Here is a 19,299-nt window from a genome sequence, read left to right as displayed (position 1 = left end):
GAACCTGGATCATGATGCAGGATATGCCTGTTGTTCTGCAAGAGTAAGTCTGGGGCTTCTCACAGTGGAATGGGACGGTCCCGGGCAAGGTGAAGGAGATCCGAGTACCAGGCTTGTCTGGGCCACGCTGGGGCTATAAGAAAGATTTTGCACCGATACATCGATAGCATCTGCATAACTCTGTGAGAGGAAATGCATACTTGAACATTCCTTCCTAGGCGAGCACAAACGCATCTCTTATATAATACTTCTGTGGGTACCTGCTGACAAAGCTATGACACTTCTTGTTGGCTAGAGTTGCGAAGCGGTCTATTGGGGGTGTGCTCCATTGTTTTAATACTTGTGGCAGCTGTTTGTCTGATAGCTGCCATTCGTGGCATTGATCTGCTGCTCTGCTGAGGCGATCTGTGATTGTGTTCTGCGTCCCTGGGAGGTGAAACTCTTGCAGTGAGATACGGTTGTTGTTTGCCAAATACCATAGCATTTGCACTTCCTTTGATAATGCTCTGGATCGGGTGCCGCCCTGTTTCCTTATATAGTACATTGTGCTGCTTTCATCTGTTAATATACTTACCACCGATCCCTTGAGTGCATCTCTCTCAAGATCTGACATCACAGCAGCAGAGAGCCTGCAGGGCTTTGCGACAGCAATATGCCCCTCTGTTTTCATTGACACGAGGCCTCATCTCATGGTGCAGGCATGAAATTGACACTGGTGACATTGTGCCTGTCAAAAGCATATGCTATAGTACATCAAACAATGTAAAGAACCACATCCAGGCAGAGGTCGCCAAGATGTTAGATTTGGGTGTAATTGGACCCTCAACCAGTCCATGGTCCAGCCCTGTGGTCCTTGTTCCCAAGGCCAGCTCGGAGGCAGGTACCAAAGATTGGAGGTTCTGTATGAACTACAGAGGAGTAAATGCAGACACCCAGGAGGTCATTACAACCTTGGCGGTAAGGGGTTAACAGCGCTGGTAAAGGTGCCGGAGCCATCAACCCCTTACCACCCTATTACGAGTCTGGTCGCGGGAACCCGCTAAGGACGCCTGGTAAAACCAGGCGTCCTTAGCGGGTCCCGCGAGCAGACCAGGATGCTAACAATGGGCCCGTTAATTTGTTAGCATCCTCCCCATTCCCATTGAGCCCTATGGGGGCTCAAATGGGAAAGGGGATGGGTTCCTTGAATGAGGAATTACTGGACCCTCCAAGGTCGGAATGACCCAATAATTCCTCATTCAAGGAACCAGGACCTGGTACCCGGTATGGGGGTAGCCATGCCGCTAATAGCGGCATGGTTACCTCCATACTCAGAATGATCCGCAAGACTCATGCTCACCCATTGCACAGGGCTGAGGAGCTTGTGGACACCATAAGTGCTACCAAGTTTATAAGCACCTTTGATCTCACATCAGGCTATTGGCAAATAGCTCTGACTGACCACACCAAGGAGAAAACGGCTTTCCCAACTCCCAAGGGGCACTACCAGTTTAGCGTCATGCCTTATGGGTTGAAGAATGCCTCTGCCGCCTTCCAAAGGCGAGTCAATCCTGCCCTGAGTGGACTAGAGGCTTTGTGTGTGGCCTCTCTAGACGACATTGCAGTCTACAGTTCCACTTGGAAAGAGCATTTGATTCACTTTGATTAGATGTTGCAGGCCATTAAAAGGTCCAACCTCACTATCAAGGCCACCAAGTGCCAGATAGTCCAGGGGAAGGTCACTTACCTTGGTCATCGGGTAGGAGGGGGTCAAATCCAACCTCTCCCTAGTAAGGTACAATATGGACAGGACTGGGAGACTCCCACTACTCAAACCCAGGTGAGATCTTCTTTGGGCCTCATTTGGTACTACAGAAACTTCATGGCAGATTATTTTATTTATTTATTTTTGCATTTAAAAAGAGCATTATGCTCAGGAGCATCAAGGCGCTGGTTAAAGGTTACGTAGTCAAGTGGTTACATAGGTAAAATGAGCATGTGAAAAAGGGACGAATCGGTGTTCGCAGGCTCAGGCAAACGGCGAGTTCGGACCAATAAGATTGTTCAGATCTCAGATGAAGGGCAGAGCATTCCATTTCTTGGAGGCGATTACTGAGAAGCTAGTGGACTGGGCACTATAGCTCACCCTCCGACAGCTCTGACATCACTCAAGCAACCTAGGAAGGTTCATTGGACTGAAGACTGTCAGAGGGTCTTAAAGGAATGTCTGTGCATGGCACCTGTGTTTTGTGCTCCTGACTACAGCAAACCCTTCATTGTATAAACTAACGCCAGTGACACACGAAATTGAGCTGGCTTGTCCCAGTTGGACAACAAAGGGAGACAGCATCCCATAATCTTCACCAGTAGGCAACTGAAAGGTAGAGAACCTAGGTGGGCAGGTGGTGAAAAGGAATGGTTTAGTATAGTTTGGAACCTTAGGTGTTTTAGACCTTACCTTACTGGGTCTACCTTCAAGGTCCAAACTGACCATAAGCCCTTAACGTGGCTTATGCAGATGAAAGGGGGAAAATCCCAAACTGCTCAGGTGGTCCATCAGCCCGCAAGGGCTATACTTCACTATTGAGCATTGACCAGGAAAGAGTATGATAGCATCCCTGTCTGTTTCCACCCCCTCCCCATACTTCTTATTTTCCCCCCCCCCAGCACTATCTGAAATGTTGTCAGGCCTAGTACGATAGTCACTTGTTTTGTTCCTCCCCTCCCTTTCTGCACCCCTCTCCCTCACCTATTTTTCTCCGGCTCTACCAGAAATGTCATTAGGCCTAGTACGGTAGTCGTCTGTCTGTCTCCATTTCCTTCCCAGTCTCCCCTCCCTTCCTTATCTATGTCTTAGCTCTTGCACTATCTGAAATGTCGTCAGGCGAGTACGATAGTTAATTTCACATTCTTACTGTTCATGGCCTGTAAGAATGTCATTGCATTTTCCCTTGTTCCCTCCCTTGCCTTGCAGCGCTTTGAAACACACTGTGTATAGGCGCTATATAAATAAACGATCTCGCTATATAAACAAACTATCTGTTTGGATGATGGTGACAATCTCATGGGAGATCAGTTCAACCTAGCCTCAGTCTGGAGGGTAGGGGGGTGACTGTATGCTCGAAATGCTTTTGGAGGGACAGGGCCTTCTCTTCCTTGTCCTACAACTTCTCTGTTGGTGTTTCCTGTGTGTTCCCCTGCACAGGAGTGCAGTTTGGACCCTTGGAAGTGCAGCTCTTCCTTTGTAACCTTTAGTGAACAGTACCCATGGGTACCCTCGGAGCACACATGGGTAAGGGTACACCCTTGTACTCCTAGTGTATGTTTCTGGACAACTGTGTGTAGGCCACAGAGCAGGGTATGGACTGGTGGCAGCTACCTGCTGACTTGAAGTGGCTCTGGGTATCCTCCATTTTGTGGCTATCCAGGCCCTGCCATAGGAATCAATGGATTCCTACACAAAGGTAAGATGGCCCCTTGGTTTCCTTTACCCCCCCCCCCCCCCCCCCCTTGCTTCTTAAAGTCCAGAGAAGCCCTAGCTCTGTTCCCTTCCTCTGAATGGCTTTTCGGTGGAAGGACCATATATGGCTTTGGGGTTGCCTTCTGCCAGACTGGCTGGAGCCTTCCCAAGGACTGCTTGTTGTGGGTACATCTTTGCGGTAGAGCCTGAATTAATGGAGTGAGGAGTCAATATGCATTCTGTGGTGTGGGTGTCTGGTTTTGGTTGTGTGACACAATGCCTGAGCAAGCCCTGACTGAAACTGGAATGAATGCAGTGTAGTGCTCTGAAAGTCTGGGGCATTGCCACCAATCTACCTCTTGTGTTGTGGGTTTCTAGTTTTGTGTGAATGGCCTGAATGCATGTGAGCCTGCTTGGGTGCTGCCTGCATGAATGCACGTGTGTGATTGACTGTCTGAGCCTGGATCAGTCTCAGTGAATGGGGAGTGTTTTGTATAACGGAGGACCTCACACTCACCTCCTTGTCAGAGGTTCAAACAAGAAACCTGAAGCAAGAAGCTGAAGTCATCTTAAGCTTGTATCCTGGGCCCAGCTGGAGGAAGAAGTCTGCAGCTGCAACTCTTCACCGAAATCCAAAGGCTGCTTTGCTGATTCATGGACTGAACAAGAGAGGACCTGGATAGGCGACCTTTTCCCACATCTACAACGGAGCATCGTGCAAATGCAGCTCTTCACCCGAAGTGTCCTGGAAGCCAGTCCTGTGTGCCTGCCATGCGGGGAAGGATCTCTGTGGGCCCAGAAGAGGAGTACCTGGACATCTTGAAGCTAGGAAGTCCATCTGTGTCGCCCAGAGTCCGGAGAAGTGTTTGTGACTGCTGGAAGCCAAGCTGCTGAATATTGCCCAGAAGAGGGGGTACTCTGGCATATTGCTGTCTGACAACCAGAGATGCCAAAGTTCCAACCATCCAAAGAATTCTTGAAGGGGCACTGTTGCCACGACATCTATCCACTTTTCCACAAAAGAGACGATCCAGGGTCGCTTTCTGCAGAGGAGTGTTCGAAGGTGGGTTTCCTGCCACCAGTCCACAAAGAAAGCCTCTGGAGGGTCCAGGTGGTCGTGTCAAGGTCACCAGAAGCCATCCTGATGTCCGTGCTGCCGTTGTAGCACTGGAAAACCGAAAAGTGGTGAACTGCGAAATCACAAAACCGAACACCTATTTCTGCCACTGTACCAGTCGCCCCCTGAAAGTCATTGATAAACACCAAATGACTTATCTTGTTCATCCAGGCCTTGTGAAGGTCCACAGAAAGTTGAATCTTCATGAGATATCCACAGCCGGCATAACAACCCAATACAGAGACCACTGTGACAGACCTGCATTGCTGCCTTTCTGACACTGCTTGGCTCCCTTCTCCTGCTCGACCCCGACCCCGACGTCAAAGTTGTTCCTTCTTCGAAGGGGGGGTAGATCCTCTAAGGGGCATCGTCAAGTGAAACTGAGAAACTCCATCACTTAGCCTCCCAAGGCACCTAACGTACTGTGTCGAGGAAGGGCATCTTCCATCCTCAGGATTCATCAGGGGACCCAGATTCGGCTTGGATCCTGTTCTCCTGTGGCTTCCCAGGTACTTTGGGGTAGTGGGATCTATAGAAATAGAAACAGAATATTATTTAACATATTTTTACTAGGCTGTATTATACAACATGAAGTCCACCTTAACTCTTCCTTACAGGTTGCCCGGGTTTAGGAGATCCTCACAAAGTATTGCAGTTTTGACACTAAAAAAGCATTCTGCCCATGTTCTAATTATTACCTGCCTTTCTACAGTAATGTTTACGAAGTCAACCCTTACCTAATAATTTAAATGCTTTTTGATAACTGCCAGCAGTTGGTGCATTACATTGTACTACATAGAACTGCATATATTAAGTAAAGTTACTGGTTTAGATTTCTAGTACAAAGTGAGTCTTATTTATTTGTGTATATCTACCTGACCTTTTATCCTTCAATAGAAGGACTGTGTTATCACATAGCATAGTGTGTAGACATCCCATTGTGGGGAACTTGAGGATTCAGTGTACCTAAGAACCAGACTGAATCACCTCCTTTTAGTCTCAGCCTTGGTTGCTTGTCCATAACTACAATTCGAGAACCTTGACTGGGGTGCTATGTGCCTCTAACCTGACTATATAGTAGGCAGAAGTACAGATATCCCGTCCAGTATTTACAGTCAATGCTAGAAGAAAAGCCACCTTCCATGACACACATTTAATGTGAACGGTAGCCGCAGGTTCGAACAGCGGTTTCATGAGTGCTGTTAAAACTGTATTTAAACTCACTGGAGCGGCAGCTTTTTGTTGGTGGGTATGTGTTAAATAACCCTCTGGGCAAGTTTTTTATTATTCTTTATCTGTAGATCATATTGTGGCCATTTCGTCTATTATATCGTGAGCAGGCCTCTAAATGCACTTTTATTTAGGAATGCGATAAACTGTCTTTCGCCAGTTTCAGTAGGTAGTGCAACTGACGGCGCAGTGAGATGTTGAATGGGTCCAGCTTTTCATGGTCGCCTCATCTACAGAAGCAAATCCATTTATATCCGTAAAAGCAGTTAGCTGACCCTTCCCTAGCGCTTGAAGGATTTGTTTGCAATCTTGTGGCATTTGCATGTGGCCGAACTCTACCAAGTCAGGATCAATGCAGTGAGGTTCAGGGAACCTGGATCATGATGCAGGATATGCCTGTTGTTCTGCAAGAGTAAGTCTGGGGCTTCTCACAGTGGAATGGGACGGTCCCGGGCAAGGTGAAGGAGATCCGAGTACCAGGCTTGTCTGGGCCACGCTGGGGCTATAAGAAAGATTTTGCACCGATACATCGATAGCATCTGCATAACTCTGTGAGAGGAAATGCATACTTGAACATTCCTTCCTAGGCGAGCACAAACGCATCTCTTATATAATACTTCTGTGGGTACCTGCTGACAAAGCTATGACACTTCTTGTTGGCTAGAGTTGCGAAGCGGGCTATTGGGGGTGTGCTCCATTGTTTTAATACTTGTGGCAGCTGTTTGTCTGATAGCTGCCATTCGTGGCATTGATCTGCTGCTCTGCTGAGGCGATCTGTGATTGTGTTCTGCGTCCCTGGGAGGTGAAACTCTTGCAGTGAGATACGGTTGTTGTTTGCCAAATACCATAGCATTTGCACTTCCTTTGATAATGCTCTGGATCGGGTGCCGCCCTGTTTCCTTATATAGTACATTGTGCTGCTTTCATCTGTTAATATACTTACCACCGATCCCTTGAGCACTGGCAGGAATGAACTGAGTGATTCGGATACATCCTTTAACTCCAATACGTTTATATGCAACTGTGATTCTTCGTTCATCCACTGCCCCTTTACGCACAGGTCGTCCACGTGCACTCCCCATCCCATCAGGGACGTGTCTGTTACTAATGTATGCTAATGTGGGATTTTGTGTAGGGGCATCCCCTTTGTTACATGGTGATGGATCGCCAACCATTGAAGTTGGTGGGTTAGGTGTGTCGTTATCTGTACTTGCAATGAGGAATGATGGGAGTGCACAATGACATGGTTACCAGTCATTGCATGTACTTCCATACTGACAGGCATTTGTCTGGTTGGAACACGGCCAGTAGTTGAGGAATGGACTGACTCTGCTCTTCCTTGTGAAGGTCGAACCCAGGCGTTGCTGGTAAAGAACTCTACCCCCAAGAATTCTAAATTGGTAGTAGGCACTATGCAGGATTTGGCATAATTGATGGAGAATCCAGGCGCTTCAGTCTGTGCATGGTCTGTTGCAAAGCCTGCAATGCTTTCTGTTTCATGATTGCCCTTACCAACAAATGGTCTAGTTAGGGATATATGTGATAGCCCCTTCTTCTTAGAAGGCCGCCACTGGTGCCAAGCACTTTGTGAACATTCTTGGTTGTGATCAGAGCCCAAACGGCAGTACACTGACCTGGTAGTTATTGTTTCCTATGGGGAACCTTAGGAACCTTCTGTGTGACTTTTGTACCAGGACATGAAAATACACGTCCTGTTGGTCGAGCAATGCGAGAAAGTCTTCAGATTGGACTGCCTTGATGACATTTGTTAACGTGATCAACCTGAACCTTTGTTTGTTGATGGATTTGTTCGGGGTACGTATGTCTAATACAGGCCTCCACGGTCCATCTGGCTTTTGTACTACAAAGAAGCAGGAGTAGACTCTATTGCCTATTTGATCCTTTGGGACCCTTTCTATGGCCCGTTTGACGAACATCTTTTTCACCTCGTCCCGTAGGAAGTGCAGATGAGGTTGCCAATGTGTGTCGGGGGGCAGCTGATGTGGTGTTTTGCTGAATACTAGAACATGCCCCTGCTGAATAATATCTAATACCCAAACGTCTGTGGTAAGCTCCCTCCAATTTTTTAGATGATTATGGGGGTTGCATCCCATTTGAGTTTGTAGCTTTGTGGAGGACACTGGGTACCGTGAGTCAGGCTTGTTTTTGTTGCCATACATTCTGGGAGGACACCACTGGTCTCCTTCTTTGGGGCCTTAAAGTCCTTCAACTTGTACTGATATGACTTTCGATACCACTGCAAATAATAGTGTCCTCTCTGATAAGATTTTCCTCTTCTGGCTGAAGTAGTTGAGCGACCTGATGCTCCCCAAAAGGGCTGAGAATTACGCCTGGACTGCAGTGATATGAGGGATCTGGCCGTGTGAGCATTTGTTTCGATGGCTTTTAAAGCCTCATAAATCTTGGGGCCGAATAATTGGTCTCCTTCGAAGGGCATGTCAAGCACATTAGCTTGTACGTCTTTTCGAAAGTCTGTACACTTTATCCATGCTTGCCGGCAGAGGACCGCTCCATTTGCTTAAATCCAGTCTCTGCTATGTCCACCGCAATTTTTAATAGTGTGGTTGGATGCCTCCTCTCCCTCATGTAGGATGGTTAGTGCCTCTTTTTGCTAATCTTCTGGTAGACATTCCAGAATTGGAGCCATCTCTCAATTGTAATGCACCATAATCGCCAGGGAGTTTGCAGCTTTGATTGTGGTTGCCCCTATGGCTAGGATCAGCCTTTCTGCTCTCATTCTCTGCTGGGACCGAACACTTTGAGTCTTGACTTTGCGACAGCCGCCCAGCTGCTGCGTATACCACTGACTCTGGAGGTGGTTGTGTTGTTAAGAACTTGGGAGAGATATCAGGTGCTCTAAACTTCTTTTCCAGCCTCACCTGTAGTGCCGGCTCGTAAAGGGTTTCTTCATTAGAAGTAGGCCCTCCTCCCAAACATGATCTAATATTGGGATAAAGACCACTGCGCTTCTTATTCATTAGGTCAAAGGGGAAACAGTCCTTTTCCTCTCAGGGCGTCAGCCCAAATTCCTTGCAAGCTTTCGTCATCATTGTGTGGAAAGCACCAACTTCGTCGGGCGGTGATTGTTTAGGTGGTTCGTCAGGTACGGAGTCAATGCCATTATCATTGTGTGGAACTGAGAGAGACCTAGTGGAGTCGGTATCTTTCGCGTCTCCATCTGTATCTGTGAACAGTAGTTCACTTTCTTCCTGTTCCCTATGTAGGGAACTTCTTGGTCGTATTGTCGATGTAGGTGTACGAGATGCCCTTTTTGATTTTTGTGTCTGCTTAAGCACAGAACATGATCTTCTAAAAGAGTCTTAACGATACACCAGGAGACCTTTATGTTGGTCTGGCTGTAGGTGGCCTTGTCCTGTGCCTCGGTTCTGGGCACATTGGTTGTGTTGGCACCACTGGCAGTCGTTGATCCAACTGTGCCACTAAAGTTTGAAGAGAACTTAATACCTGTTGTAATAGCAGCATCTGTGGATTGTTGCCTGAATTTTGTGGTGTTGGCCCCTGTTGTAGTGGTTGCGGGGCTGAAGGCTATGGCAGTGGTGGACCCTGCGAATCTGAGTCGTCTTCAGAGAAGACTGGGAATACCCTTGCTCAAAGTCCAAAAAATCTGGTGTTCCAGGATTTGGTCCGGCATAATCGAGGAACTGGCGATAGAGAGGGTGAGTTGGGTTTCTCAGGAGTATGCTCCTCGTGTTCCTTAGATCGTACACCACAGGGATCTTTACCACAATGGGGGGGTTGCCCTGAGTCTTTGGGAGGCTTCTCCACACTATGGCTTTTGGCTGCTGATTTTGTCCAGTAGACAGTGCTAGTGGCACTTTTGTGGGTCCTGATGAAAAGGTCAGCCCCTTCTCCCTCAGTGATGACCGTTCATGGCATGACGATGATGTTGTTTTCTGTTTCGTCGATGATGACTCTGCAGTAGATGACAGGCTTGGTGATGTCAGTGAGGACAGTGCTGTTGACGTGGTTGGTTCCGTCGACAGCATGGTCGACAGGTTTTGCCCGGTTGCCGACGACGGGATCGTAGACCGATGTCTTTTGTGTGTTGACAATGAAGCCGTAGATGATCATGCTGTCGTCGGTGTCACGGGTGCCACCCACGTGCCGTGGACGAGGAGACTGTGGTGGGCCATATTGTGGATGGCACCGTGGATGTTTTATGGGTCGTCGACTAGTGATTCGTTGTGGACAATCAGGTAGTGGTTGATATAGCCTTATGCATTGACACGGCTGTTGACAAAGTTATTGTTGCCACGGCCCATGGTTGCGGACAAACATGCTGTTTGATCCGTTAAGGCCATTTCCTCAGGCCTCTGCTTTCTAGAAAAGGCTGGAGGCTTCTCCTTTCATCTATCTCTCTTATGGTGTGAGGGTCTGACAGGGAGGCTTTAATACCACACTATGTAATGACTCATCTTCTCTTGGTGGATACTTGCCCTCACTAAGCTAGCACACCAGACATCTGTGCCTATTGGCACTGAAGCTCTGGCAGATCTCACAATCTTCAGGTGTAGGCAATATATTCACTCCTCATGCCAGACCCCTTCATAAAAAATGTTAATGCCACAACTCTCACAGGGTTTAAAGACTTTTGGATCTCCCTTCCATGGTTGCGCACAAAACGTATCTGTATTTGGAGGAGGGTGATGTTTTGAGATGAATTAAAGTTCTGTTAAAGCTGGATATAGGTTTATTCTCAGGAGAAGAGGGTTAGAGGATCCCTCAGCACGATGTGCAGTTAGAATCTGAAAATGGCCTCCAGGGTGGGGCTAGGCACTTCACGTCCTATTGGTTGGGGCTGAATGCACCCAAAAGGACATGTCTAGAATACAAAACAGTGCTGTTTTTTCTTCATGGCATAATTTAATACTGAGGTAACCAAGGATTCCTAGCCTGATGACTGGGAATATTCAAAGGATGTGGATCCATGAAAGATACAATGCTGGAGAATGCTGTAAACGCAGCAGTGCAGCACTGACGGCATTAGTGAGGGGGGAAGTGGTGAGCAACATATAAACAATTTTGCACCACTCCCAATCACTGTGTGTTGTGATGAATCCGAGGTGATTATCACAAAAACTCTAGCCCGGGACCCTTCTCATGTGGCCAGGGAAAGGCAGACGCTTCCTGAACCTGACCATGGGGGTGGTGTTCTTTGGGAGGATCACATGAGAGGGGAATTGGGTCCGGAGAACTGCCAGAACCCCTTTAGTAACTTCCCTAGAGGCCCTATAATGTTAATGGCCTATTGTAGAATTGATGCCTTTGATAAAAAAGGTAATCAACATTGGGGACTTCAAGTCCCACAATACCCTAAGTACTGGGGTGAGGAAGAGGGCCCCAGAGGCACTAAACTGAAGTATGCAGTCTAGTGGTTCTGTTGCCCCACACCTGAGCGGAACCTTTGAATATTTAAGATCCCCTGAGGTGCAGGCCATTAAAACAAGGAGGTGGAGTAGTTGCAGAGGTTGGCAGTCGCAGTTGCAGCAGAAGAAGAAAGGAAACTGAGCCACCGGAGCCGCTGCTATCTTTGAAGCAGATGTCGTTCCTCAGAAGGTCTCCAAGATAGATGGTCTTAAATGCAGAGGTTGCGCAGCGGGAAGCGATGTCGTAGCAGGCTTTCCCCGTTACATGTGATTTTAACAAATCACAAAACAACATATCAATTTTCAACTAACCAAAAACATCTACAAAAAAATAATGTTTTTTTCTTTGTCTTTGGGGGGGGTCTGTCATGACCCTTGCCCCTGGCCCTCACTGGCAAGTCAGCCTTCCAGTTAGGGCCAGTTCAAAGGCCTTAAAACCTCATCCAAGAATCTCTTGGAGTCAGTCCTGGCGCCTTTGGCGCCAGGCTCATAACCATCATGAAGACCAACATTAGAATGGGACTATTTATTTGGGACTATTTAACTTGGGGGGGTTTAGCCAACATGGAGACACACACATAGCTCAGTTACAAGAAACTGAGCTATGCGGTCTATTCTTTTGGGTGTGGCAGGCCTGGGACTGTTCTACCAGGACTACTTTACCTGAGACTATTTATACCGCATCCAAACAGCAGAACATTCTGCTGTGGGCAGCGTAACGCTCACTGTGTCCAGTTCTTTGAAGCCAGCTTACCTGAAACCAAGGACCTGCAGAGAGAGAAAGAACACTATGAAACTTACCTGGAACAGTATCCTGTCTTCAATCCATCGCTGACTTCAGTTCCACTCACCTGAAGGTACGAACTCCATCATCCGGCACCGCATGCATCCTGGAATACCATAACCTGGAAAGAGGAGAAAGAAAGACAGTATTAGTAAGCGTTTACTCACGTTTCCTACCGAATGAAGAAAGCCACACAATTCTTACCTGGGTAGTCCTCTCCTGGTCAGTATCATTGCTGGAACATTACGGCGCTCAGCGAGGAACATCACAACCTGCAAGGATAGAAAAGACACAGGTTAGCAATATAAAAGGCGAAACAGCGCTGCGCATTGCGCATTACTCACCGGACAGCATCGCGCACACCGCGCTTTCGCCTACCGGCCCATGCTCATCTTCAAACTGCATGACAAAACCAAAATACCTTTCCATACCTAAAAGGAAAGAAGCAAGACATTATTATTCAAACTAAGAGGAACATAAGAACTGCATATAAAGATTGTAAAGCAGCAAACCTACGGAGTCACAGCAGGCCTGGATTCCCACAGGGGGGCTTGCACCAGTGAAGTAACTTGGTCGATGCTTGCCCCCCACATCTACGCGACCCTGCCACGAGGAGCAGGACAGAGAATCCACCTTTTACAATATTAAGGTGAGGAGAAGGCCCAAGGGGGAGGAAGGGCTCGAGGCAAAGGGAGGTGGGAAAACAAAGACAATCTGGTATTGAATCCAGCTCTCCTATATTGCAGACCCATCTTTAACCAGAGGCCTTGCCAAGGGACCGGGAGAGGGTTCAAGAGTGCAAATCATCCAACCAGGGCTGGGTGGCGTCCCCGCGGATACCAGGTGAGCGTAACAGGTCCCCCACAAACCCCTCTATTTTGTATTCATACTTTTTCCCCACCACCATTAAAATCACTGCATACCGGCTTTCCCCTTAGAGAGGCTCTCCTTTCTGCATGCTGTGTCCCAGTGGCTGGCGAGCACCAGAGTGCACTAGGAGCAAGAAAAGCTCCTTTCCCAATCCACGCGGCCTTCTGGAAACAGACCAAAGCAGTCTGCCGTGCAGGAGGCGGCAGAAGAAGCAGTGGCAGCGAATCGAGCCAACCCTTACGCAGAAACCGGTGAGTTTACCATTGTCGAGTAATCCCAGTACGCTCCGTAATCGACCGTTGGCTGCTGATAACAATTTTGAATACCGAATTAATATAAGGAAGTTACATTGGCATAATAATAACTTTGTAAAACGTCAAGAAAAGAAGGTTTATAATCATTGCTACCAAGGCCAACATTATTGCCAACACACAGAGGGGGCAATACGGAACCAAGCTATCTATAACCCCCATTGCCAGAGCAATACTTCAAAAAACATAATCCACATTGGCAAAGTGACAAGAGAACATTATTGCAGAAAGATTGTAACCATTATTGCCAGAGGGAGGAAGAGGCAATAGAACAAGCATTGCCTAAGCCAAAGAGGGTCAAGTGTAATAAAGAAAGTAATAAAGAAACATTGGCAGCAGTTATTTGATCTGAAAGTGGGAAAACAGAGTGGCAGGAGAGAAGCCCTCCTGGTAGAAAGTTTCAAGGAGGAGAGGAGCATAACCTGCATTGCATATGTCAAATACAACAATGGAACAAACAGCACCAATGTGTATCATGTCTTCCCAGAAGAAGTTGTGAATTTCAATATTGTTGAAAGACTTTTCTAAAAGGTTTGAAGTAAACCTCATCACACAGTACTTATAGTAGTGTTAGGAGATGTTGTCCTGGCAGGTTGAGTATACCAGGAAAGGGATCTTTTAGTGGTAGCCTTGGCAGGTTAGTGGACCAGGAAGAAATTATTGAAGTACTGCATTGTTGTTGAAGGTTGTGGAGAAGAAGATGTGGCAAGACCACTAAAGCGTTTTATAAATTGTGATGGAATCATCCTGAGCAAACATTGTTGTTGATATAGAAGCATTGTGAAAGTATTTTTGTTTTCTTAAGAAGTTGTGTTGAACTTTTGTCTATATGTGGAGAGATAAAGACTTTCGGTCTGGTTGAAATTTTGATAAAGCCCAAGTGAAAGACTTTTGGAGTAATAAAAACTTTTATGATCAGAACTTGGCTACAAAAAGGAACTTTCTTATTTGAACCTTTGAAAATCCTAATTTGAATCTGGGGAAGGGGATCTGACCCAGGTTACAAGGATACACAGTTATTAGGTTTCTGCTGATTATAGCTGTTATTTATGTTACATTCGAATAGCCATACATTACCTTGATGAGTTTGATGTATCTATAAGTGTGAGGGACAGATTCCTTTTATTAGAGTGTTTTCCTTTAGTTTATTTTGATAGGCAGGGAAATCCTCTTTAGTTTAGGGATAGTTAGGCGTTGGGCACAACCTTATGAGTTAATGAAATGGCTACTTTTGAAAAACCTTTACCAAATTGTCCGCCTCACATTTCTGACCCCTCACAGTGTGCACCTGGAGTGAGTGCCTTACACCTCTTGTAAAGGGATGTATATTCTTAGTGCCACCTGGTGCAGCCTGAACTAGTGCCTGAACTAGTGCAGTCCGGGGCTTGTGTTATCTGGCCTATGGCATGTGATGAACTGAATGTAAATGAGGAAACACGGTGAAGCAAATGTACTGATAAATATGGCATTATGAATTCCCTGAGATAACAAGTGAACACTGAAATATAATCCTAAAAACATATGTCACGCTTAACCCTTAACTTGTTTTGTTGGATGGCTGCACAATATGTTGTAAATCCTCTTTCCATATGTTTATACAGGCTATTGCTGTATCTACACTGATAATTTGATGTAGAGAAAAGATTCACTATATTTAATTATTTCATTTGCAGTCAGTTTGTGGGGCACAGCCAATCAGATGGTTCATAATGCCAAGACTTACCAGGGGTATTGTTCCACAATGCGACTGAATTGATAGCCTTCCTGCACCTCCCCCTGTGTATCTCTCGGTACCTCACATCAGTGTCCTGCAGATCTGTTAGCTCCTTTCTGATAGCCTTGTCTGGCCTCTGCCCACTTCACCATGCCCAGTCATGTAGCTCTCCCTCCTCTCCATGGGAAATGAAAAGGGGCTCCATCTTTGCTGATGGCACTACCTTCCTATTTCCAGGTTGGCCATCTTGGCCTTTTTGTATAGTGAGGAATAACACTGTGCTCTAAGCGCTTCACATTTTAAGCATAGCATGCTTCCCTATGAAAGCAAATTAGAATTGGAGTATTTGTCTGGGTGCTAATAGCCGTGCAGACCATATAAGAAGGATATACCGGGTGTTAACAGCACCAGAGACCCCTTTGAAGCCCATTGCTTCACTCAGCCTTTAACTTGGCATGCAGACAGTTTAAGCCCGGTATACATCTGGCTATCGGGCAATAATGTTGAACATGTTCTGGTCCCAACTTTAGTATTCTTTAATAACAAGCACAGCTAAAAATACCAATATTCCTATGCAAATAAATATGTCTCAGGGGCTTTTTATATGCAATGGCATTGATATCAAGGTGAAGAGAAAGACGTTAAACTGTGGTTGACAAAAGAATTGTAAAAGGTCAAACACCATGATGTAGATGAAGAGAATCCATCATATGAAGCAGAACTGCATCTGCCTGCAATGTGCAGGCCCTCCTCGCAAGTTTCTTTTAAAGCTGCGCATTCAAGGGTTTCAGGCACTGCAATGTATGATGGGCCCAGGTTCTTGAACCTGTTACTACTTCGAGCAGAGAATCTGAATGGATCTCTGCCGCCATTTGTACAAGGTGTAGATCAGTTATGTCGGCCGACATTAAAGACATTAGCATTACTATGATTCCCTTTGGGCACCACCTGTTTATTAGCAACCACAAATAATGTCAATGTAGTCCTTTGGGATCCAGCCTCTTTTCTGAAGGCCTGCCTCACAATGATAACTTTTACATGGAACCACTCAGTACCCTCCTGACTTCAAACAACACCCACATTCACTAAAACACATGCAGCTTCACTTCATCATATTAACCATCAAAGACATCCACAGACTCAAGACCTGCCTTACATTGACCCAGTCCTGGATGTCCAGAGCGTACCTAAAGCTCAACCCCTTCATGACCAAATTCCCACTGCTGACCAACAAGGCCGAACCCCCTGACATCCAGACTTGGCTCTCTGCTATGAACCTCGGGGTATTCACATCCTATCTGACCACCTGTGCCAAAGGGCTGTGGTTCTACATTGCAGACACCTCTCCTTCAAGGAGCACATAGCAAGGAAGACACAAATGGCTTTGTACAAACTTTCCCTCCTGCTAAGAATCCAGCCCTTCATCTGAACAAACAACTTCAGATCTGCTGTCCAAGCCAGGTCTTCTCCCATCTGTATGTTGGCAATGCCCATCTGAAAGGCCTTCCGGAGATCACCCTGACACCCCTGTGATGTGTCCTACATGCTGCAGCACGACTCTTCAAAAGCACTCTGCAAATTTGACCACATCACTTCAACCCTTATCGAACTGCAGGCATATATCACCTTCAAATTCTGCTGCATTATCTTAAAGGCCATCACCCTAAAGTCCCCAAGCGACCGTGCTGTCAAGCTCAGCATCTCTAGAGGCCTATGATCCACCAGAAGTAGGGAAATGTGTAGACTTGAACTTCACCAGTGAAGGAGGGAAAGAACCAGAAAACAAGCATTCTCTGCCTATACCCCAAGGATCTGGTACCTCCTCCCTGTCAACACATCATTCATCCCTCCACTTATCCATTTTAGGAAGGAGCTGAAGACTCTCCCCTTCAATGAATGGTTCCTCCTTAACACATAGGTCCACACACACACCCCACCTAACCAGAGACAGTGGGATTTGTTGCGCCCTGTTTCCTCGATTGGTTGCTTGAATCCCTTGCTGCCAAATCGCCCACTCCCCCCTCATCCATTGTTAGCTCACTGCTCCCTTGTATCTTTGATTCCCTCATTGTGCACTTCCCCTTATGACTTGTAAAGCGGTTCATTACTAGCGCTTCATTACTTAGTGAAGATATGTCCGTGCGCAATAAATACTCTAATAATATTAACAATAATAATTTGCTGGCATCAAAATGAAGATCTTACAGAGAGGTGGGAAGATTTCCTCCAAGGTGCAGAGAACTCAATGACCAAACTGGGTCCATAAAAGAGTTATTGGTAGGAAGGACTAAAGAAGGTTTAGGTGATGAGAAAAGTCCTAAATTATTAGGTCTTTAAACAATCTATTTGTGAGTCTGTTTAGAAAGATAATCCTCTATTTAAGAAATGCACATCATCTGAACCCTCTAGCCCCATCCTCTGGCCCAACGCGATTGCACTATCACAGGCTGCATGTTTGACACTGGTGTGTGTGCATGGGGGGCGGGGTGCAGGGTGGGAGTGTCAGGCTGACAAAACACCGGGAAATGGGCTAATTCTGTGGCCAAATGAAAGTGACATCGGCAAACATTGGTCAGTTAGTAACATAGGGCAAAACATAGGGTTAGCGCTAGTTGCTTTGGCGTATAGTCCCATTTGTTTTCCAATGTAGTAGTAGTTTATCACCTGTATTGATATGTGGATTTTTTTTAAAGTACCTTTCATTAATTGAGCAACAAACTGTGACCAGATTCTAGGTTCCTTACATGGTACAGGAAATACTTGCATCTAATTCTAATGATATTTTATGCTCTGGCAATTCTGATTAAAGTACAGTAGCTGTGCATTAAATGAAACATTCACTGGCATATAATTGAATATTTACATGTTTGCCAGTGTGGCTGTGGTACCTGTATCAGACACTGTTGCTGTGAATCCAACGTCCGTTATTTGCTGCGGGTAAATCGTCCTGCATACTGTCTTTAAGCACTGGAATACTTTGCTCACCTACATAAACGCTTCTAAATCCTTTGGCTTATTTTCAAATTTCCCCTAAAATGCAGGCTATAAAATGCACCATGCAGATCCATTATTATAAAATGATCTTGGAGGGAACACCTCCCCACCAAGCCCGCAGGTTATTTCAAGCTCTCCATCTCACTGGCTCAATAAAATTTGGGCTAAACGTTTACACAACACCATCATTGTAAAAATCAACCAGCTATCATTGGGCCTCATTACAACTCAGGCGTTAAGGGTTAAACGCTGTCGTTAACCCTTAACGCCTGATTCCAATTTTAACGGCTGCTTTTAGCATCCATGGCGCTAAACCGCCTTGGTGCTAATTACGCCACAGTAATTTACGGTGGCGTAATTAGCGCCTTCCCCACTCCCATTATGCCCTATGGGGCAAAAATGGGAATGGGGAAGGGTAAATGGGAAATGGGGATTTACCGCCCCACTCACCTTGGAATGGGGCGGTAAATCCGCCATCCACCATGGTGTAAACTTAGTTTACACCATGGTGGTAAAGTTGGTGTACTTACCGCCTGGATCGTAATGACCCCCATTGTGTATTAGCATGGTCTTCATAGGCCAGCCCATGTGACCTAAGAAGGGTGACCTTTGAATTCAAACTGCCCCCTGCCCAATTGGGTTTGACACTCCTGTGTTCATATTGGGAAAGTTACCTCTCCAAGTTCAACCAGAAGTTCACAGTATCTCTGAATTTGTCCCAGTCGCAAATGTATCTCTGCTGCCTCTTTCAGTCTCTCCTCCTTGCTTGGGGCACCAATGCCACCACCAAACTTGGACATCTTTACAGTTGTTAGTTCTTGTGCTTTTGACTGTGGAAGGCAAAATACATGTAAAGTTAATTTACTGTGTATAAAAACATCTATTTCATCATTCTGTGAATTAGGTCAATAGCAGATCTTTATAGTGTCTATGTTCTGAGCCTATTAACTCTTAAAGGAAAAGAAAACAATGTGTATCACTACGGGAAAGGACATTATTTGCATATATCTTTACACCCCATTATAATAGTTTCAGAAAAGCATGATAAAACACATAAACCTTAGATTTAGTGTGGTTATTACCTATCAAATTCCTCTGATTATGTCAAAGAAATGGAACACATTTCTCTTCATTTGAACAAAGATATATAACGCGTGCACAGCTGGAATATCAGGCTGTCAGACTTAACAATCATTCTGAATCATTCTGTCTATAATGCATACCTTATTTACTTAAAACCGCAAACAGAATTAATTTTCATTACAAACATTCTATTACCAGGCCAGATTTAGGCATTAGACATTTCATTCCAAACTGTAGACTGAGGGGCACTGATTTTTGCAGACATTTTGACGGACATATACACATTTTTCATAAAGTGAGAGAACAATGAGGAAAAGTCGAACCTCAAATAAAATGTTTATGTCATATT

At 45.8% G+C, this 19,299-nt stretch overlaps 1 protein-coding gene across 3 annotated transcripts in view; it reads right to left on the bottom strand.

The window, feature by feature from the left end:
• WDR17 (WD repeat domain 17) overlaps positions 1–19,299 on the bottom strand; it is a 2,439,098-nt gene that overhangs the window by 950,113 nt on the left and 1,469,686 nt on the right. For all 3 annotated transcript variants that reach the window (XM_069631441.1, XM_069631439.1, XM_069631440.1), the window contains one exon: positions 18,542–18,697. In XM_069631441.1, the coding sequence (XP_069487542.1) occupies positions 18,542–18,697 (156 nt within the window). The remainder of the gene's footprint in view (positions 1–18,541; positions 18,698–19,299) is intronic.

Source organism: Ambystoma mexicanum, chromosome 6q (assembly GCF_040938575.1).
Source record: "Ambystoma mexicanum isolate Mex_15411 chromosome 6q, UKY_AmexF1_1, whole genome shotgun sequence".
NCBI lineage: Eukaryota > Metazoa > Chordata > Amphibia > Caudata > Ambystomatidae > Ambystoma > Ambystoma mexicanum.
The sequence above is the reverse complement of the archived record's forward strand: the minus strand, read 5'-3'. Positions and strand labels throughout refer to the sequence as shown.